General features: G+C 38.1%; 1 protein-coding gene across 1 annotated transcript in view; it reads right to left on the bottom strand.

Moving 5' to 3' along the window:
- Positions 1–24,541, bottom strand: part of LOC126183386 (neural Wiskott-Aldrich syndrome protein-like) — a 106,140-nt gene that overhangs the window by 22,220 nt on the left and 59,379 nt on the right. The window contains exon 9 of the mRNA XM_049925331.1: positions 14,496–14,591. Coding sequence (XP_049781288.1) covers positions 14,496–14,591 — 96 coding nt within the window. The remainder of the gene's footprint in view (positions 1–14,495; positions 14,592–24,541) is intronic.

Genomic DNA, 24,541 nt, shown 5'->3' with positions numbered 1-24,541 from the left:
AAGGTTTGCAGTACAAACTTTGTACACACTTTTCTCTTCTTCAAAACATTCTGTTGAAGATCTTGAACTTTTTATACAGAGATGTTGCCCCACTGCAACAATGCTTACACAAAATAGTCACACAACCACTACTTAAAACTGGCTGCTCACAACTGAATGGTCAGATGCACATCTGTTGTTTACAATTGTTAGTTCAAGCAGCTGGCTTGTGGCTCTTGAAATAATGTCTATTGGATGGCTATCAGGAGACTCAAATCTGTCACTGACTACAAATGAGGGGCTGAGTTAGTCTCTTCTACAGGCAACCCTGGAGAAAGTATAACACAGTGACCAATTTGTAGCACCAGTATATTCAAGTTAGACTGCTAGAACTGACTAACAGACCACTCATAAAATTAAGCCTGAATGCAACTATACTTGTCAAATGTTGTGAAAGCTATAGCTTTTTTTTTATTCATGACCTTGAGATTAGGAAGTTTAATAACAATGTTTACAACATGTCTAACAAAATCATTCTATACACAGAATAAATATCACACACATCAATCACAAAATGCATGTAAACTTTTGAACTCATCTAATGTCTTACACCTAAAATTTGCTAATTTTTACTGGATTTACACTAGAAATTTTGTTAACCCACAAACTGAAAGAACAAGAAGAATTTCTAAGACAGGTGTTCAATGAATGGTGCTTCTCTTCTTGGGCTAGGATGCACAAAAATTGTACTTGTGTGTGTGTGTGTGTGTGTGTGTGTGTGTGTGTGTGTGTGTGTGTGTGTGGAGGGGGGGGGGGGGCTCAGCTCCAGAGATGCCAGCAATTTATGATGCTTGAAATTTTTGAGTGGGTATACTTTCAGAAGCTCATGCATGAAATCATTCAGAATGTTGAGTTTGGTTTGAGTTCTCAGGCATCTGATAACATCTTTCACCTGTTGCCTAATGGGTGCCAAAACAATGCTTGTGGATCTCCTTACCTAATTCATCTTAGTGGACTCTGTCAAAGGCATCACCTTCTGTACCACTGCACTGCAAACTGAGCATCTATGACAGACACAGTTCAGAAGCATATAAAAGTGGTATGTGCTTGGTATTAGCCAGTGTTCTGTAATATACCACATGTTTCCCTGGTAATGAGACAGTGTAGAAATACAAGAAGCAAATTAAGATAAGGAACCTGTATGGGAATATTTAGTACAAAAGTTACACAGCAAAACAATTGTTAACAGGACAGCCTCTAACAGAAACAACCCTACCGTGACTGCAATTACATACATATCATTTTTTTTTGTTTTTTTTTGTTTTTGTTTTTTTTTTTTTTTTGTTTTTTTCTCCTCATGCTCATTCAAAGTTTCTATACAGGGAAACATTTTCTTTGTGTTGGGTTCCACAGCCACTAAGATTAATTAAAACTGTGGTTCTACCAAGGTTGTAATTTTTTGTCAACATTTTTAATTTTCAACTAGTGAAACAAAGTATCGCTAAGTATATTCTCATCTTAAGGTGTCGGTTAATGCATAGGAATGCAGAACTCTTTTGTAAACTGGGTCAGTGCAGAAATGTTTTTTACACATATCTATATGCCAGTAAACTTTAATTTTGTTGCATGAAACTTATTTTGTGCTCTAAATATTTTTATGGTTGTGAAATTACAATTAAAGATTTTTTATATCTGTGTAATTACACACATATTTCTCACATTACAAGCAGTACTTGATAATGTCAAAAGCTGAAACAAGATTGTAGTGCACGTGAAAATTGTTAAATTTTGTCAAAAAATTATAGCCACTGTGGAACCAGGGTTTTAATCCTCAACAAGTTCTACACAGATATTATAGTTTTAATATATCTATTCTAACCACCATGTCATTATTTGAACAAGACTACTAGCAAGAATAGTTTTCGCCAGAGTTGCTCTTCACTGTGTATAAATAAAAATACACTGAGGAATAGGTATCTATTATGTAAGTGTTCACCATGCATAGCCACATGTTCACTGCAACTCCTTGTTGTTGGTGCACCACAGCACTAGCAATGGGATCTACATAATGACTACTGTAGCTATTACATATCAAATCTGCAAAGAAATATGCTTAATCTGTTGGCGGCCTGTAGGGATGGAAAGAAAGCAAGAGTTTAAAATCCTGTCAACATCAATGTCACCATAAACTTGGCTATAATAATGGCTTGAAAAGGATGGGCAAAGGAGATCACCTGCGGCCTCATTAAAGGAATCACCCTGGAATTCACGTTGAATAATTTATGAAAACTTAAAACAAGATTTCTGGAGGGGGTTTTTAATCCCGAATTAATTGAAATATGATTCAGACGGTGCTCCTATTGGATCATTTACCTTGTTGAAAAGTATGTAGACTTGACTGACTTTATTTGATTGTTGTCATAGTAACCATTCCTGCTGCCAACATTCAATTCTTGGGCAACTGATGATTGGTCAGTCACCCAATGAAGTAATTTTTCTTCAAAGTTACAAGATCTTGCTGCTGTTCTTGTCCACTCTCCTTCTTCAAAGTGCTATTGCAGTTGCCCAGTTTCCCTCAAATATTGACAAAATTTGTGAAAAACTGTGTAACTCTTCCACTCCCTTGTGGCATCTGTTGGCTTGTCTTTAAAAAAATGGAGGGAGGGAGGGGGGTGAGGGAGATGAATATATATAATAAAACCGAGAAATTTCAGGGATGGATTCATGACTGGAAGTGGAAGAAAATATGATCATGTGTACAGAAATGCATTGTTGCCATGGTAGATGGCACTGATTAATGACAGTTCCTCTGTCCACATGCCATGTGTTTCTTCCATGTTGTAGCTCTGTGATTGATGCAGCATTCTCTACGTAGCAGAATGGTCTGGTATTGATGTTAGGAACAAGCCGAGGTTGTGTTTGTGTATGGCCAAGCAAATGTAAATGGTCGAGAGGCAGCATGGTTATACCAAAACAGCAAGTACACACACACACACACACACACACACACACACACACACACACACACACACACACACAACATTTCAAGCTCTTTTTGTGAGTTTGTGAGATCATGGGTACTTTTGGACAGATCCATGGAGGTGGCGGACTGTGTTTACACCAGATTTGGGGGATCAGGTTCTACAGGATATTTAGATGAACCCTAGTACAAGCTCCAGGCATGTGCCCCACCAACATGGTATAAACCAAAGTACAATTACGTGTATCCTGCATCACTACTGCTACTGTCCTTATCATCTGCAATCCCACGTAGGCCACTCTGAATGCCTGTAGTGATGTGGATGCATTGCAGTTCTGGACTGTGTTCTGGAATGATTTGTTGTCATTGCACGCAGACCATCCATTTCTGGACATGTTCATAGGAGCATTTTTAGAGAAAATGTTGGATCTTCAATATGCAAACATAAAGCACATGAAAATACATATTCCGATATTCCAAGCTCTTGCCTCCCACCCTGCCCCTGTTAACGAAACGTACGGAGTGCTGACAATGCATTTGGTGCTGCACATTTTCACTTGTTCTTCATTATGTTAGTAGGGTTGTTGTCTCGACTGATATCTTGAGGAGTGTTATCTATTGGCTGCATGTAACTATTTTGGCTGAGATCTTCAGCTGACATGTTTCCAGACCTATATCACTTAATATAACAGTAGAGAAACTACTGTTTAGAAAAATAAGACTGAGTTCTGCTTATATAAAACAGCACCAGTAGATGAATAAATATTAGTGAAGAGAGGAAAAGCAGAAATGAAGCTGCTAAACAGACTGAAAGGACACATGGTTGGAGCCATCACAATACCAAGCAGTGGTAGAAAAATGACAAAATAATACTTCCAAATAATTGCAACTTCCAGGCAATTTGCCAAAAACTGACATTTTGCGATCATTGCTGTGTACAAAATATAAATTGATTCTTACAAAGAAGTAAACAGCAACCAGCCAATGTTACTATGCAAATAGTGCAGATATTGTTTCCTTCTTTGCAAGAATCAACATGTGCTTTGTACATACTCAAGAACTCAAAATGCAAATTTTTGACAAAATAGTCTTAAGCTTACCAAACCAGGTGCTGAGAAATGTTCGTGCTTTTAATGTAATCTACATGTGAACAGCCATGTGAAGATGAACTTTTGGTTCAAAACCGGTAATGGCACTATTTGTGTATTTACACTGACTAGTTACTGGTTTTTTCTTTGCAAGAATCAACCAATATACTGCAACTTCCATTTTATAATTCGCAAGTCTCAGGAAATTCAACTGACGTAATTTTTTTAAAGTGAAAAATTATTTCACTGAAAGTAAATCTACTGTGTTCATGTGTAGTATGATAAACAGCGTTAAACCCATTGCCCATGGGTAGAATGGATTTACACTGGTGTAATATTAGAAAATATTTAAACTTAAAACTTTACTTCATCTGGAAATCAAATACTGGAACTAATAATGCGCAGTATCCTCTGTCACTTCCTGCATCAATGACGTACTGTATACATTTGAAAAGGTTGGATGGGTTTCTTACAAAAAAAACTGGAAAATCCTACCATACTTTCTAGTTCACGTGCATTGCCAATTCAGAATAACAAAAGTTATTTTGAACCTTTCAGAATAAATAAATCCAAGTTAATACATTACTACATTCACATGGATGGAAATGATTACGCAATTAATGCACCACTGAGCCTCCTTGTGCCAGCAGTTAGCCACCAAATTACACCTAAACTTTAAATGAGTGGTGTTTGGTGATGGAACTTGGCATCAAAATGATATGATAAAGCCAGCAGTTTACAGAAATTAATCATGCATTCATGTCAACTTTCATCACTTTTTTTTAAATACAGAAAATATTAATTGAAATATCTAATAAAATGAGAACAAACTTGTGAGACTGTTTGTTCACTATGTTCTGAGCACTTGATAACTCAGTGAGAATCACTTCTACACAGACCATCTGGATTCTTGATGTAATTTATGACAACACATTACTTTTACATGACCCAATTCTCCCATCTTACTTTTACAAATGACTTATTATGTTATCTGCAAACGACTATGACACAGCTTTTGCCCTTCCATGCCATCAGTATCTATCTGTTTCTGTACACTATTGTATATCGGTCTCATATATTGACACACAGTTTGGAGAGTGGTGTGCTGATCACATGTCCCTCCATAAACCCATCCACTGACACCTGTGGGCTGAGGATGACATGGTGGCTGGCTGGTACCGTTAGGCCTTCGTGGTCTGTTTAGGTGGAGTTTAGTTTAGTTGTTTACTACAGTATACAGTCTGATCTTCTGGTTTCAATATCTTATGAAATTAATGCACTTCCTACTTTCTTTCTATATTTCCTTCTTTCTTCGTTCCTTCCTTCCACATTGTTACAGCAACATAAGTACCTGTATTTTTCCTAGGTTGTTTGTTGATCAAATTTATACTCTGTATTGCTGTATTTATCTGATTACACGATGAGGCTTTTCCCTAATTTGTCATTAAAAAAATACAGGGCCATCTTATATTTGCAGATTAAACTATTGCTGCTGAGGTTAACATTTTTACATTGTTTTAATAGACTATATAGGGGTCATCTTACATTTACAAATGAAGTTCTGGCAATTGAGGTCACGTGCAGATTTATTTTAAAGAATTCGGAAGGGCAGGCTGGGTAAATGATATTCACGTTCAAAGATGCTCAACATTTCCCAGTATGTCTCAGTGCTCGATACAGTACTGAAGTTGCTCACTCACATGACATTTGACTCACATGGCACTAGAGAAAGGATATGCAAGAAATTACGAACTAGCCACTACAACAACCTATTGCTATGCTTAAAAACTGACAATTTTGTGAAACGCAGAAGAAAATAGCACTAAATTCTATCACCTTATAAACTCTTGTTGTACTCAAACAGGTTTGCAATAAAAGTTCTCATACAGGTATGAATACTGTGTACAAACATTAATCCTGCTTTTTAAGTAAAGGTAATATTAAAAAGCAGAAATGTTGTCCTTCAAAGAACATTACTTGATTCTGAACGGAGATCAATATTTTACTTGGCTATGAGAAACTGTAATGATTTACTAAGCATGTTGCAAATGAGAAATTCAGTTGCTGTTCACATAATAGAATACAAGGTAAAAATTTTATCAGCTTTTAATCAGCTTTAGAACATGATAGTGACATTTAGATGAAACAAGGAGGAAAGTCAATCCAGAATTAAATGTCTAACACATGAAATTAATCATATTAATCTAACTATAATAATTGTTGCGAAAAAATTACAGCAGCAAGACTATCGTGGGGATAGTACCAACAGATGTCAGTAGATCAAGGGATGAGCGGAAGCTCAAGAATTGGACTGAATCGTGATTGCGATCTTTTAGTTATTTATTAGTTACTGTTGTAATATATGACTTGTACCTGAGAAGATATTGCAATCCACGTTTCACAGTTGCTTAAGCACAGTATTGTGGAAGAGTTGGAGGGGAAACAGTGATATTTGCTTGGCTGAGAACTTGACGATTGCAAGGAGGGGTGTAGTGAGCAAGCCAGCCGGGATGGTCGAGCGGTTCTAGGTGCTACAGTCAGGAACCGCACGACCGCTACGGTCGCAGGTTCGAATCCTGCCTCGGGCATGGGTGTGTGTGTGATGCCCTTAGGTTAGTTAGGTTTAAGTAGTTCTAAGTTCTAGGGGACTGATGACCTCAGAAGTTAAGTCCCATAGTGCTCAGAACCATTTGAACCTTTTTTTTTTTTAGTGAGCAGGCAGAAAATTACATCCTGTTGCCAACCATGGAAATCTATACTGCACACTTTGGTTTCTTAGGAACTTCTACCACATTTGACTGCAATTTATCTGAATTCATTTGTATTCAGAATTGAATTACTTTAAAACTGGACAATTACTCAACAACAGTATTCATTTCTGTGGAGATGGTAATAGTCTAGATAGGAGCCAGTGGCGTAACTTACGTGTTTCATGGTGCATTGTTGTTGACACTCATCAAGACGTATGACAGGAATGAAAAGGGATGTGAAAGCTTCTGGTTCTACACAACCAAGGAGATAGTGGTGGGCAAATTATACATTTGTAAGCAAGAGGCATTATAACATTCTCAATTCAGAATAAGAGCTAAAGTCGATATGCATTTGGATTATAACAGCTACAGTATAACCCCACTTTTACATTCCCGGAATTAACATTTTCCCACTGTTTATGACATTTTTTATTGTTCCCGTCAAATTTCCTATGTCCACAATGTTAATTGGCACCCTCTACAATATTTGCACTTGACAATGAGAAAAAATTCTTGAAACACGCTGCAAAGCATGAAAAAATACGTAACTAGTGCAGTATTTCATTATTTAAATATTGAATGACAGCAGCAGGCTTTCAAAACATCTATTATGACATATGAAATTGAGTCAAATGTTCATACTTTCCAGAAAGTTATCAGTTCCAGTTACATCAGCGGTTTTTATTAGATACTAAACCTTTATTAGATAATAAACAAGTTCCTGACAAGTCTTTTGAAGGCTGTTACATACATATATCACACAAAGTGCGAAAATGCAAGGGCGTATCCTATACATAACTTTTACAGCTTAAAAACATTATTTCCCACGTTTTACACCATTTTTAAGGCCCTTGATAAGTGTAAAAGTGGGGTTTCACTGTTTTTCCTCAGGTCCCATGGTAACCACAGCCTCAAAAATTGAAACAATCAAATACTTGTGACAATGAATTTTGATCAAAAATGGTGACACCACAGACAACAGGGCTAGCAAGCGAAAAAGGTAGAAAAGAAAATGGGCCACAATTTAATGTAAGCCATTCATTTTCATTTATTTTATTTCTGCTTGTATAATCAAAGTGTAGACAATCAATAAACAACATAAATTTATAACACCTATAATGTTAGCTTTTTAGGCAGATACTGCATGTCAATAAAGCAGTTTGTAGTTTTGATTAGGCAGAATATGTTGAAAATAAATTTTTCTCAAGAAGCCTCTTGAAGAAAAGGAGACCGTCTTATAATCAGGGTCATCTTATACTCGGGCAAATACTGTGGTTGTTAACATATATACAGTAACCTTTTCCAAGTAAATCACATGCTTGTTCCAAAGTAGTTCAAGAAGTTACTTTCTCTTCAGGATAGTCTGTGTGTTATAATTTGCACCCCTGACAGTACAAAAAATATCTGCCAAAAGTTCTTAACATTCTGTACTTTCCTAAAGGTGGATTTGCATCTGTGCAGCTTGCTCCCAGTTGTCACGTGTTGGTCCTTGCCTCACACACAAAAACAGGCACATATTGAGAACATGTCATGTGCATGCAACACTTCATTCACATGTTGACAAAAGCATGCACAGTTAATTACAGAGTTCAAAATGACTGCTTAGTTAAAAACAATTACACCACATTAGTATTATTTTGCAACAAAGACAAAAGGACAAGTGGTGGGTAAATGAATACCTTCCACGTCATAGTGTGCATGTGTGTGTGTGAATCAAAAAGTAGAGACTGCAAGATGTGTGCTTTATTAAAATTTTACTTCTAAACTGGTAACTGATATTGAGATAATACATCATACTTTCTAGTTTGAGGTATCTATTGCGTCAATATGTGGCTTTACCCTTTTAAATTCTTATAAACACTCTTGCAAAAGACTTGGCACATGCTTAACATTCACAAACTAGTCAAAGAATATGTGAAAACTTTCTATTTTATGTCTGGACATCCAAGATTGTACAAGTACAGTAGAGTCTCGATTATCCAATCTTCGGTTATCTGACCTGTGTTATCTGACCCTTTCACCGCGCCGGCCATGCGCCGGCCAACGACAAGTCAGTGACTAACGTGTTGTTTGTTGATACTCAGTTCATTGTCGCCGTCTGCTACTCCTCACTCCTCAGTGCTAACTTAGATCTGTAGTGGAGTGGACGTGTTGCACTTTGTTTATTGTAAAAATTTGTGGTGATGGCTTCAAAATGGAAAAAAGTGGTCGTTCCAATGGAAGAAAAACTTAAAGCTTTAAAAAGAATAGACAATGGTGAAACTTTATTAAAAGTGGCGCAAGATTATAACATCGGAATAACAACAGTTGGAGACTGGAAAAGGAACTGCAATGAAATTGAGAAGTGGTGTTCTCAGTGAGCAACCTCGGCTGTTTTGGAAGATTGGAAAACCATGAAAAAATGTGATTATGAAAAAGTAAGTGAAGCTTTGTTCCTATGGTTTACTCAATAGAAATAAAGGTTTACCCATGCCAGGACCTATTTTGCAGGAAAAAGCCTTAAAGTTTCGTAACAAACTAAACGAAGGTGAACCTGATTTTACAGCTACTGTAGGCTGGGTCGATGGATGGAAGAAAAGATACAGAATTTGGCAACTTAATGTCTGTGGTGAAAAGCTTTCAGCAAATTTTGAATCTGTTCAATTGTTTAGGAATAAACTCCACAATGTATTGGACAAGGAAAACTTAACAGGTGATCAAATTTTGAACTGCAATGAGACTGGTCTCAATTACAAAATGTTACCGGAAAAAACATTAGCGTCAAAGGCTGAAAAGGCAGTGCCAGGCTACAAATGTATCAAAGAAAGAGTGACAATTCTTGCATGCAGTAACGCCACAGCAAATTTGAAAATGAAACTGTCTATGATAGGTAAGCCAAAAAAACTGAGAGCATTTAAAAATGTGTCTAAAAATGCTTTACTGGTGAAATATTACATTAAAAAAAAATGCTTGGATGAGCGCAGACATTTTTAAAGAATGGTTTTTTAATGAACTCGTGGCACAAACTGAAAAGTTTTTGAAAGCCAACAACTTGCCCCGCAAAGCACTGTTGCTTCTAGACAATGCCACTTGTCATCCTAATGAAGGTGAACTTCAAGATAAAGATATAAAGGCCATGTTTTTGCCTCCAAATGTCACATCCTTATGTCAGCCTATGGACCAATGGACCTTAGAGACACTGAAGAGAAACTACCGCAGAAACTTGCTTTCCTCTTTAATGCTATGGACAAGAGAGAAGACATGCTAGAGCAGGCGCCGTATTAATCTGAAAGACGTAGCTTATGATGTGGCCCAATCTTGGGAGAGTGTTGGAGCAAACACAATTGCAACATGGTAAACAAAAAAGAAGACGACGAAGAAGTGGATGTAGTGGAGGAAAGTGCGCCCAAGATTTCTCATAACCAAGGACACAAGGCCTTAGAAACTGCTTTAAAATATGTAAAGCAACTGGATGAAACACTGTCTACCGAGGTTTTACTTCTTAAGAGACTACGTGATTTAGCGGCAAAAAAACGGCAAACAGCAGGCAAACAAAAGACAATTACTAACTTCTTCACACAGTAAATATCTATTCAGTCTAATTTGATTTGTATTGTATTGTATTGGACTACTTAAATTTAATTTTTGTGTTTTTTTGTATTATTTTCTGTGTTATACGATCTTCCCGTTTATCTGACCTTGCCGCGGTCGGTTTAGGTCAGATAATCGAGACTCTACTGTATGGGGATTACAAGCAATTAAAGGCTTACAAACAGACAAAACTGTGTGTGTGTGTGTGTGTGTGTGTGTGTGTGTGTGTGTGTGTGTGTGTGTGTGTCCAGGAATTCTTGAAAGTGCTAGTTTCGACTGTGGCTAGTGGTGTAGTCACATATGCCATGTAGCTGATCCCAAAGCGATGACACCAGACTACCTAAATGTATCGTAATCGACACTGAACACCTTTGAGATGAACAAAATTGCTCCTATGTCGCACAGACTATACTCCAAAAAGATAAGTAATGTAAGACATACGACACATTTCTCAGCTTTAAAATGTATTCCAATGTTTTTCTTGTATCTGTCATCTGTATAATGGTACTCTATGATGCTTATACTATAATGTCTCTCACATTGGCAGGAAAGAAACACAGACAATAAGGTGTGTTACTTGCTCTGTGATGTCCACGTTCACTTTGCTGCCGTGCGCTACACCTCACAAGGTCACATGCAGTGCAAACAGCCTCAACTGTTGTCTGCTACATGCTTCATATATATATTTTCACGATGGCCTTACATGATGAAGAGTGAGAGCTTTTATTGAACAATAGTGGTTCAGTGTTTGATCAACAAATTTTTAATTTTTAAAGCAGTGATGAAAAGCTTATTGTTCCATCACATTTTTTTCTGTAAATGTACATATTGTCTATCATACACCAGAAAGCTGATGACAAATCAAAAAATGACTGCATCCAGTGTAACTGTCAGAACAAAATTAGGAGTGATATAGATGAGACCTGATTATATTTTTTATTATAACAAAAAAAGAGACTGTCACAGGCCACAGCAATAACCTATTGGGCTATACCTCTTCCGAGTGGAAGCAAAGTGGTGGAAGAAAGTTTTTTCACATTTTCATGGTAGTGATTGTAAATTCATAGATTTTATATAAAAACCTGAGGGTAACTAGAAACATTTTGTTTAAATCATTATTGACTTTGCAGTGCCATTTGTGAACAAAGGAGGACTGGTTGTATCAACTTTTGAACCAAAATAGTTCACCTGTATCAGGGCTCGGTGGAAGACATTTTCTGAAATTGGTTCCAGCCAAAAAAATATCAAAATTTCATCATAAGAGAGGTAAGGTCTTTCCAGAGTGACAAGACAAGATCTGGGAAAGTGGCAACGAAAGATATCAGGCAATATTGTGATGAATGTGATGTAAGACTCTGTTTTCCAAATTGCTTTGAAATATTCATACTAAGGCAAATGTAAAACATTAATTTTCGGTAAAAACCACATGGCAAAACATTTTAATTGTAGTACCGGTATCTTCAAAGCTGATCTCCAATTATGAAATGAAAGACAAAAAAAGTGTTGTTGTGAAAACAAGACATTCATTTCCATGTAAAAAAAGTTTTCACTGATGTAAGGCCATGTTTCTCTGTGATATTTCATAGAAATAAAACCCTCTTTTAAGTGTAATAAACTGACTTTTCAATGGCCACTCTAGCTTCCCAGGCCTTTAAGTGCTGCTCTTTCCCAAGCATGAGTCTGCTATGTCAATGATCACATGGTCAGTCTCATCTCATGGTCTGCTTCGTCTTACACACATACACATTAACCTTAGGTTTTAAGTTGGATTCCTCTGCAGGTTAAGGATCTCAATTTCACCCTGCTCTACAAACCAGGACAACAGCTGTCAACTGGTATGTATGCGTGAGCAATCTAGAAGAAATTTGATTAGATCTTGTGGATATCATTATATTCATTCTGCAAACATCACACGCTCCATGGTATGAAGAGACTGATCGGCACTGCGGGTACTACCAATACAATGACACACACATCAGGTACCTCTCTACTTCCCTAGATGATATCCCAGCTGGTTCTTGGATCTTTGAAGAACTGTTCTAGTAAGACCTCGCTTGAGGTACAATATGAGTGTTCTATAGAAACATTCTGTGTACTGATTATCAGTATACTGTAGATACTGGACTCTAAGAGGTAAAATAAGGGAATTTCAAAATGTTTGTGATATTTCCCTTACTGTCAGAGCTCCAAGATCAATGGAGACTTGAACCAATATTAGATGAATATCACACTGTAAATTACAGAAAAAAGTATAAGTTTTTCATTCAGAAAGTGGTTTGCTTCTTAGCACCACCAAATTTGCATATGATCATCATCAGTAGTAAATCTACAAAAATATACCACATCAGAGAAGAAGATTAGTGTTTTATATATCATCAGTATTCTATTCTGTCATATCTTTGCACTATTCCACATACCATGAATTACACTTAGATGTCAACAGTCTTAGCATGAAATTATAACAGCATTACAGATCACTGCATTTCTAATACCTTAAACATTTTCTGTATGGTGTGAAAGTGCCAACTGACTCAAAATAATAAAAAGTGTGAGCCCATCAGATAAGTACTAAAAGAATTCCAATAAATTTTGGTTACACAATAAATAACACGTATTTAAAGGTCATATAATAAAACTGGCTACTGGCCCAACAGGTGAGGCATCCCATGTTGGCTTAGATGTTTTATCAACACTGGGTAGCACCTTACACCTGCGGCTAAGAGGTATGGGGCAGCCATGTGACCCGTTCCCATTTCCGCCCTCTGCCCGGAGATACGTAAACCCATCATTATCCATCATTCACCCTGAAGTGTAGACAGACCGATCACCTGTTACACACTGAATGATACAATGGCAATGGTGTTTCCGGGGGATTTCAAGGGAATCACAAAGATGATGCAGCTTTTGCCAGTTGTGCCCCAACGTCGTTCCATCTTAGAGCAGTAGCCTGAAGTGTGATGACAGTTGCCAAGTAGCTGTTTCCAGACAGTGGTCATTTCACCTTGCAGCCACAAACAACAGGCATAGTCTTAATCCATTCCTTACTGTGAAATAACTGTATAACTGCATAACACAATCACATACTGGAAATACATCACAACTGGTATGCATTAGCTCAAGAAGAATAAAAATACTAATGGTGACAGCTCCCCATGGGACTTTATGGTATTAGCCATAACAGCTTTGTTAACATCCCAGACTTGTTAACCTGAGCAATCACTCATAATCTATCAGTGTCACATTGCCCACAGTGTTGTGTTTGGCAGTCACTATGGTCGTATCTTTGTGAGAGTGCATGCTTAAACTGGAAAAATAGCAGTAGCTCAGTGCGAGCCAAAAGTTAATTCTGAGTTGTCAGGTGTATGTATGCGTCAAATCATCAGTATGCTGGAGAAAAGTAGTTGACTTTCCTCAGTCTAATTCATTAAATGTTTATAAAACTTTTTTAACAACAATCTGTCCTCAATATCTTCATCCCTGGATGGAAAAAAGGAATATTAAGGTGTAACCTCCAATTACGAATGAGGTCATTAGAGCAGGAGTACAAGCTCGAATTTGGGGAAGATATTGAAGAAAATACATTATGTCCTTTTAAATATAAACATATCTATAATTGTCTTATGATATTTCAGGAAACCATGGAAATACAAAATCTGGATGGCCAAATAGGGATTTGAGTTTCCATTCTGCCAAATCCGAGTCCTATATATTGAGTATTGCACCACCTCAACTGAGCCTCTCTGGCATTCTTTATCCAGAGAGACTACAATTAGCACCCCTCAAAACCCACAGTTATCAGTGGATTATTATTCTAATAAACATCTCTGATTTACAACAAAAAGGAAAGAAAGAATTTTAATTGGTGTAGTTGACTGATACTGATGCCTCCTTTGAAACAACCTACACTCTTTTCCACCAATAATCACCTAACACTTCTCCAACGATAACACTTCACAACTTCTAACAACTAATCTCATTGGCCTTTCTTCAAATGCATAGACTCCTTTTGCTTATTTGCATAATGTTCACAGAAATATAAAATGAAAGAACAAAACTTAAGATTAACTTTGTAATTGTAATACAAATTGTCTTTTGCTATATCTTACTGGAAAATACTCATTTACTCACAGATTTTAGCTCAACGCCTTGTCTTATTTGGTCAAGCAGATCACCACGTGAATCTCCTTTACCTCCTGACGATTTCTTCTGCTCAACTTCCACATGCTGCAATAAGAGATTTTTTGTTTTATTGTTTACAGTCTGTTGTGTAAACACAATTGTACAAATATCTGTATGCTTCTAAACTGCTTGCGTTATTTTAAAAAATATGAAAAAATTAACAAAAATAATTATCAACAACATGATGGAGAGAGAATGAATCCAATTTACCACAAAATGAAATACATCCAGTTTGAAGCCATAAAATGGTTTGTGTAGTCAATTTCTTTACCAGTTATATCATGGTATCCAATGAACACAGCAAACAAATAAATGTCAATGACTGTTGAAGCATGAGAAACTGTTATATACACTATATTAGGATGGCTTGCATCAGAAGAGTATAACTGGGGTTTAATGTTCAAACAGCAAAAAATTCATTATAGATGGAGCACCAATCCAGTTCTACAAGGAGTGGAGAAGTATTAGGCCATTCCTTAATAAAGACTCCATCCTGACAGTCACCAGATGTGCAGATGGGGGAGACCTATTTTCCATTGGCCAAATAGGGATTGTAATCCTGTTCCACACAGATCAGTTTTTTATGCTCTGTAGTTCCTCACTCAATTCAAATGCTGTACAAATGGAAGTTCAGAGTGAAATACAGTGGTGGTGTTTTCTCAAAACATTTAATGCCACAGTATAACAATATTATTGCAGAAAAATATTACACTCACAAACACCAGTAGAGATTTGTTTTTAAGTCAATCATCATAAAAAATACAAACCTATCATCTAAAAATTACACCCGCTACAGGCACAGATTCATATTCATATAAAGCATGAGGGGTGAACTTGAAATCCATTAATATGTCACACACAAGAGGATGGTACAATGATCAATCACTATGTTGCTATGTAAGCAACATCCACAATCACCAAGATGAATACTATGGTGATTCAGTGTTCAATACAAATACATACAAGTCTTTTTCACTGGATTCAGAATGTTTTCCAACAACGAATGCCTTTAAAAGTGGGAACAGATGGAGGTCACATCCTGCTAAATGTTGTGAATAGGGTGGGCATTAATTATGACACAGATAGTTCATCTTAAGTTTTGATGATCAAGTTTCCAAGTAGCAAACTAGGTGATATAAATGACTGTATCTTTTGATTGCACTGACTAAAAGCTTAAATTTTTTTCCCCAGTGGTTGTTAGAACTTAGTAGTTGACAAATTTCAGCTTGATACCTCTATCTGGTTTTGAGAAAACAGCATCTTAACATATGGACTAGAAAGTGACCCTATAAGGGTTCCGTTTTTATCAACTAAGGTACGGAACCCTAAAAGATAACTTCACACATGAAACTGACTTTTTTTTTAAGAAATTTAATGCAGCTGTGGATGCACGAATACAAAAAGACAACTCAAATCCACAAACTGAAGGATCTTCTAAATCAACATAAAAACATCTCATAATTTCTTTAAAATTAAGAACAGTATCCCTTATCATTAGTTCAGGAAAGTTAAAAACAAAACATTAATGGTTAAAAGGGGCACAAACTGAATTCAGTTGAAAAATGAAAATCTTTGCTCTCCAGCTATTCCTCCAGTAATCTGTCAGCTGCAACTGATGGGACTTTTCATACACAGCAAGAGGAAGTACAAAAGAAAGAGATGTCATCCACAAACAATGAACACTGAACAGGATTTCTTACTGTCACTGTTTTACTGTTAATAGTTACAGCAATGGCAGTCACACTGAAAACACTTCCTTGGCAGACACTATTTTCTTGTTCAAGGAGGTCAGAGAGATATCACCACATTGGCATTTAAAATACCAGGGGGAGAGAAGGACAACATAAAGATGGGAGAACATCAGAAGGCCGATTCGTAGAGCTGCCCAAGAATCTATTGCCTCCAAAATGCATCACGAGCCTTCTCAATGTCAAAAAATATACTATTTCACAACAGCAGTGCATGATATCATATTATGTGGCTGCTTCCAAGTTATCAAAGATGGGTTGATATTACCTAAAATCACATTAAAAATCACTTAGAACTGTCTGGAGAAGTTATATGCTTCATCACTGGTGAAACTGAATTCCCACCGACCCCTCTTGGCAACAATGCTATGGTGTTCAAAAGCTGGCATCTGACCGTAACATTGAATAATTGGTTGTCATCAGACCAATCACACAGTAACATTGTCAGTTTTGTAACAGATCATTTTGGCCTGTTTTTCTTATTCCTTTGCTTGGATTTTGGGGAAGCCGTTTCATTGATTTTTTTTTTCCTCAGCCTGCCACAATTGTTCATTGTTCTTCTCAATGACAGGTTCAGCTACATTATGTTTCTGTTGTACACATACATGCTGGTCTAATGAGAGGTGCAAGTTTGCAGCTATACTTTGATTAAAATAACTTTGTGATTAATAAATGTCAGTGGTGGGGAGCAGAGTAGCCAGCTCACACACACAATAGCATATGCTCATGCAACAGACAGTTGCGAGTCTAAAAAAGAAAAGTATTTCGTGTGGCCGGCCCACCTGGCGCACCTACCTCCCTTTGGAGCTTGCACTGCAAGGCACTGCTGCTGGTGTCTGTAGAACAGTATGTGGAGCCAAAACAGCAGCAGCAATAGGCTGGTGCCCAGTTCCTACTACTCAGCCCACAGAAACATCAATCACAAAGTTATTTTAAGGAAGTGGAGCCCAAGCAATACTAGCTATGGGCTGGTGCCTGGTCCACACCATTTGACCCCACAGAAATGTCAATCACACAGTATACATCTACACATGCAGGTTGTTGTGCTTGACTCAGATGTCACTGACTAGGTCCCAAAAATGGTCTTTATTATGAAGGGATGACTTTATTGAAGTGGTGGCTGGATGGCCATAAGTGCCTTTTTCACCTCATAGTACGGGATCCCCTGGATGAGCTTGATTTTCCACATCCTTCTCTCTTCTGTGAAGGCTCAGCACTGTCTGCTTCATACTGGGTGATGTTGGGAGTAATTCACAGTTGGGGAGTACTTTTTGTTGGCAGCCAACTGCCACATCAGCCACTCATTGCCTGTCCTTTGCATCTTACAATTGTGTTCTCAAAATGTAGCACATGGGATTAGGTATATAAGGCCTAACCTAATCACGGATGAAAGCTCCAGCAGTGCACTCAGGTAATTTAAGCATATTACTAGGTTGGTGCATAGGTTCATAGCATTTTTGTTTCGCATGTTGGTATTCCAATCACTACAGGTTTATTTATCGACAGTCATTTTTTACTTGTAGTTCACTGTTGCTATCTGAGTTTACATATTGTCATTTTATCATTTGGAGATAGTAAGTGGAGCTGTGGATGTTAGAAAATGGTGTGTCTAGTGGAGAAATAAGAACATTTCCAACATATTCCTGCATTTGAGTTCAACAGAGGAGTGACAGCAGTAGAGGCAGATAGAAACATTTCTGCCGTATAAGGGGATAAGGTCAGTGGACAGAGCACAGCAAGAAAACATTTTTCTTGTTTTGACATTAATGACTCTTCAAGTTTAGGATGACCTTCGCAATTTGGTGAAGATCATTTAAACACATTAATCCACAATGATCTAGGTCAGTGTACTTGAAAACTGGCAAATGTGATGAAATGTGATCATTCCACCATCGTGCAACATCTGCATGCAATGGCGAAAGTTCAAAAATCGGGTGTATATATACTGCATGCCCTACACCAAAATCAGTGCATGACCATATGTGCATCTCTGCTTGCTCACCATCAATTGGCTTGTGAACAACACTGACCATTCCTACCCTGTATTATTGGTGACAAAAAATGTGTCTTTATGCTAACATAAAGAAAAGAAAGGAATGGTTGAGCCAAGAAAAAGCAACAATTCCCCATACAAAGATCTGTAGCATTCACAAAAGATAACATTATGCACCTGGTGTAACAGCGACAGTATATTGTACTACAAATTGCTTCCCTGGGGCATAACCATAACTGCTGACATTTATTGTCAACAAATGAGATTTCTTGCAGATGCAGTCCAAGAACAATGACCAGGAAGACAACATGAAGTGATGCTACTCCAGATAATGCCTGTCCGCATTTTGTTAGACTGACAAAAAACACTACACAGGAACTGGATTGGAAAGTCTTCCTGCAACCACCTTATTCACATGATCTTTTGCCCTCACATTTTCACCTTTTCTGCTCTCTATCAAACAACCTTCAAGGAACTTCCTTGCTGGGTGAAAACATGCTCTGAAGATGATTTGATGATTTTTTGCCTCAAAGTCACACGATTTCTACAATCACAGAATATAAAAGTTACCCCAGCATTGGCAGACTGATGCAAATAGTGAAGGACAATATATTATTGATGATCAAAGTCTATGTTGTGTATCTGTCATGTTTATTAAACTTGTGGAAAAACACTATGAAATTATGCACCAATCCAATATATGTGAGAATAAAGGCATCGTCTTTTCAAACTCACCATTTACTCTAACACCTTAATTCCCATTTGCAATGGAGTTCCTAGGTGAAGAGACGTGTTATTTCCTGCAGCTGACTATCCCTTTACTAAACTTCAGAGTGGTGTTCGGTTATGTATTTATAATGCATTCTCCTAACAACTTAGTGTTTAGCTGATTGCTAAGTTGGGCAGCACTTTTTGTCTTGAGCAGTAATGAACCACTTCACAGTTTATTAATGGATTTTAGTGTCTCTGCAAGTCCCTCCAATGCTTTATTAATGCATAAAGGTGATTGTTCATCAAATGTATTTCCTACACATTTAATTACAATGAATGTGTTATTTATGACAGGACATGGTAGTGGTAGCAGTTTCTCTAGTATTGACAGAGGTCTCGTGTGGACCAGCCACACAAGGCCTCTTTGTTGTATGCGCATTACTACTACCCAACGGACCACTTGAACTGCTGGGAGTGTTCGTAATTTATGTAGGACCCTTTAGTGTACCACAGCAGCTACGGAATGAAGTGTCCAGCCACAAAAAGCTATGCTTATCTAGGTAAGCCTTATATAACTGGAGTGTGGCATATGCCCCATACATTATAGTTAGTGTTTTGCCTCAACACCCATCTCTCTCATTGGCACAGAGCACTTCTTGGGGTTGAACTTTTTTTTAAGGTTTGTACTGTCCATATAATCCAGGATTTAACCCAAGATTCCTGTGACAATGTACCACCACAAGAACAGCCCCAGTTCAGAGCCCCCACATTCATCAAACCTCTATCCAGCCAACAAAGACTCAGCTCCCTAATGCACTCACTATTTAAGCATGACTTAGGAGACATATGTAGCTTATCAAATGCCATGGATGTGCCTTTCATGCCATAATAGATCCCAGGAACAGTGAGGTATGGCCCTCTTCACAGATTTAGTCTCATTTCACCTACAGGAGGCTGTTCCAAATGTGCCCCAAGAACCAGGAGTGCTCCAGAGCACTCAGTGCAGTGACTCTGAAGCCTGAGAGGTGGGGGAAATTGAACTCACTGCCCCCGGGTTGCATAAAGTCTTAACAAATGCAACAATCTGTGTTCAACAACAGCTATGGTCCATCACAGAAAGCCTATACCTCAACTTGAAGATACATTTCTATTTATTGATGGGAGGAGGGAAGGGGGCAGAGTGCCTTGTATGTCACAATGTACCGTATTTACTCGAATCTAAGCCACGCTTTTTTTCCGGTTTTTGTAATCCAAAAAACCGCCTGCGGCTTAGAATCGAGTGCAAAGTAAGCGGAAGTTCTGAAAAATATTGGTAGGTGCCGCCACAACTGATTTCCATCGTCGAATATATGTAGCGCTGCATAGGCATGCTTTATCGGCACAAAGATAAATACTAGCGCCAAAACCTCCGCGTCAGTAAATAAATTAAAACAAAAAAAAAAAAAGGGTGGAAGACGAGCCTTCTTCTCCGCCCCGAGTTTCGATCACTGTATTGTAAACATTATCCACGAAGTAAATACAAATTCCGTATTGCTCATCTTCGAATGTAGCAGCATTTCAATGTTGAATGTACTACGAAAATCCGACTGGCAAGACTGTGATGTTTTGTCAATATGGTCAACCCTACGTTCTGAATTTTTTCCTACCTGTGAGAAGAGATGGTTGCTAATAGGAACTTTTATGAATTGTGAATCACATACAGTATTCTCTTCGCCATAAGAATAATACGAATATAAATGTTTTGTCGTATATTCTTTCGTGTTTGCTGCTATCTCATTTAAATCCTGTCTGCCTAATAAACTACGAAACTAGGGTGATACAACAGCAAACGCGGAAGAATATACATATCATGTCATGTTTATATTCGTATTATTCTTATGCCTAATAGTGATACAGTCAGAAATGAAGCACGGCAATTGACTCGATTTTTAAATCTAAGATGACTAATTTCTGTGCAGAAGGTAATGTACTAAAGAGGCGTCTGCAAAGAGTTTCAAACGGAGAAAAATTTTCGCTCAACTCTCATTCAGAATGCCTTCTATCAAAAGCAGTCTATTATTTGGTTCTTGTTGATCATTATCAAAGAAAGCAGCAGTGTAAGTAACAACAAATAGCAGTCTCTTGCCATTGTTTTGCTATGAATCGATTCCGCTCTTTTTTTATTGTAAACGGCGGTAGTGCGCACGAAAACAAGCCATTCCGCGAGCGGGTACAGGCCGTAAACACTCATTATCAGAATGCGACAAACAACTCATGACACAGTACGGTAATGCATTTTCAGCTTAGAGTGACGTGAACACCTATAACAAAGAGAACGGCACTTACCAGATCAAAGCAAAATAAACAATCAATTCAAACCAGACGAAGCACGTGAAAAAGGAAACGTACCCGTATAAATACAGACAGAGCGCGTGACGCATAGCAATGGCTACCTTGTAAAGCTTAACTGCTAAGCTTACGACTCGAACCTATTGTAGCTGTATCGTCATTCATTCGACCTAAATTGTGTCTCATATTACAATGGACCAACTTTGTTTGGATTTGGAGGTGTGGCCTAAAACTTTTCTCTCCCCTTGAATTTCGAGTTTCAAATTTCAGGTGCGGTTTAGATTCGGGAAAACTTTTTTTCTTGATTTCGAGTCTCATTTTTCAGGTGCAGCTTAGATTCGAGTGCGGCTTAGATTCGAGTAAATACGGTAGTTAATTCTGCTAAGAAGTACAACATACAGCATCATTATGCAAGTCTTCACACAATGCATTCTGGGCCAAGGTATAAGGCAAAGTGCTAAGAGAGCTAGTAGCCAAGCTTAAGAACAACACACTAGGAGACATAAGTTTAGAACAGAATTCTCAGTATATAAGTTACATAAACATGCATCATGAGTTCATTTACTGTAACGCGTTTATAAATTTTCAGGTGAATGACACTGAAGAAAAACAAATGAGGCGGCAGTTCAAGCAAGCTACAAAGCTGCTCACATTATAGCAATGAGTTGAAATCTGTTTCAGTGGGACCTCCCATAAAACCATATTCATCAACTGCAGAATCACATCCTATCAATTTCGTGCCTCACCAATCCATGACTAGAACGTGGCAACAGCTATGCGACTACGCCGCCAATCTGCAGCTGGCTATGATAAACTTACTTCTCAGTCCATGCAGTCAGCATTGCCACGGAGCCGACTTAAAGGACATTGCACCAACCAGTCACTCATTTTTTTTAGCCTAATCTAGTGTGCCTGTCCAGTCTAAGCATTGTCATTCAGCCTCTGTAACTATTGTGGATATCCGACTTGTATTGTCTCAAGAACTCCCATTGGACATTGTTCTGGACTTGCCGTTATTCAAGTTAAGTATTTTTATATATATGTGTGTGTGTGTGGGTCTCATTCTTTTGATTTTCTGTCACAGAACCCACCGACTCCTTAGCATCCACCAGCTGGATGACCACACATCTGGCGACATGGGAAACACTATCTTCGGTTGCTACCTTGTTCTACTTCTCACCAAACAACCAACTGGTGACGATAATTATTGTATATTTCTTGCAGAACTGTGTTCACCTGTTATGCTTGCCTGCTACATTTCTTAAGTATTATAGTACATGTGTGTTTCAAAACATTAGCTCTGTAACTGACCCAATGTCTCGTGCTTCACAGAGGCTGTTCCTTCTAGTAACTAATTCACACTTTCTTGCAGCACTGTTTAGCGGTTGTGCTATACTTCTTGTTCAGGTGTTATTTTTGTGTGTTTGATCACAGCCAGTCCACCATAAGAACTGTCAATAACTCAAGATTGTTCTGTTTCAGGCGTAGCAGCTTATGGAAACTACGACCAGAATGCTTGCAGCGCAAGCAAACACAGCAGCACTGCCCCCTGTACCTGTATCACTGTCACACCAAGCAGCAACTGCTTCCATACTGCCATTCTGTGCATCTGATACTAAATGAAGAATGGTTGGAGTACCATTCACAGCTCAGCTCAATCCCACTCATGCTTCACGGCGCGCTACATTGAAGATAGTAAAAGACAACCTTATTTTCTTGCAAAATTTGGAGTCTCCGTTCACCGATTCGCTTGCACTACCCACCCTGAAAGTGTTCCTTACGATGGTCTCATTGCTGCACTTGATAAGTATTACGATGAGCAGATTAACGCGACAGCTGCTTTATGCAACCCAATCAGACACACAAGCAGTGGGTAGCAGATTTCAAGGACTTACACATCATTGTCAAATCAAGTGTGAGTGTGTACATTACTGTAGAGATGCCATTATTAGGGACACCATTACTCAAAATGTGTCAGATTCTCACATACACAGACTCTGAAGTATCCTGAGCCTAGCTCGAAAGAAGTTTTGGAACTAGTGGACCGTCAGGGCTCTTATGATAATGCAGCGGTAGACTTTGACTCTGCTCCTACTTGTGCAGCACAGAGAAATGGTACTGCCAGTTGTGCCTGTAATTTGTGCACTGTAGCAATCAAAGTCTCAGCCACAGCAGGATGTAAACAAAACTATTGTACTGTGCAGCAGCATAGTGGAGTTAAATTCTGTCCTCAATGTTTCACAGCACGTTATCATCAGGAATGCCCTTGTCGTAAGCTAAGTTTTACCACTGTTGCGAGCACACTGAGGTTTAATCTGCTTGCCTGCAGAAATGCAAGTCCAACAAGCACTCTGTACATTCTCCCATATCTCAGTCAATGGATATCAATGCAATATTTTTAAGGCCAAATAGTGATTCTAGTGTTGATCACTGCAAGTCAAGTGCATAAGTGAAGAAGCCACACACTTCTTCCATCCAGTGTCAGACTAAGGAATCGTTTGTCACTTTTCACATTTCCAAACACAAAATAAGCATTCAATTAGGCACTGGTGTGTCTGTGACTTTGTTGTTGGATAGAAGCATATATGAGGCACTGAGAGCACAAGCGGACTAAGCCACACTTTTTGTGCATTTGAGGTACTGACATGATGTGATAACAGTATACGATTATTACGCATTGCTTGTTGATCTGTTCATTTATCTGAAGGTTTGTCTCATTTAGCAACACACACATTGCTGTTGCACTCAACTGCCGATAAATACCGTTGAGAGCAGGAGTGGGCTATGCATCATAGTCAATTTGCACTCTGTGCTCTCCATCCACTGTCACTGCGTGTGATGCCAGCGAACGAAGAACTTGTGTATTCAGCGTGGAGCAACGTATTGGGCCAGTGAGCAAGTGGAAGTGTATGTCAGTTGTTCAGCATGGAGGTCCCTGCGAAAAGTGTGGAGGAGCAATTGCAAGTTTAGTTGTTGTGTTCCTTTCTTTTGTTTGTGGATAACACTGTCGAATGTACACTAACTTGCTCATATTCAAAGACTCCAGAGGTATCACGAACAGTGACTTTGTTCACAAAATGCAAGTTGTTTTTCATACGAAAACACAATGAAATACAAACAATACTTTATTTATTGCTATATTGTGTAAGAGAGTAATGATCACTTTTAATGTTATGTGTACAATGTTTTAGCGTCCGCCAAGTTGTGTTGTGCAA

Source organism: Schistocerca cancellata, chromosome 4 (assembly GCF_023864275.1).
Source record: "Schistocerca cancellata isolate TAMUIC-IGC-003103 chromosome 4, iqSchCanc2.1, whole genome shotgun sequence".
NCBI lineage: Eukaryota > Metazoa > Arthropoda > Insecta > Orthoptera > Acrididae > Schistocerca > Schistocerca cancellata.
The sequence above is the reverse complement of the archived record's forward strand: the minus strand, read 5'-3'. Positions and strand labels throughout refer to the sequence as shown.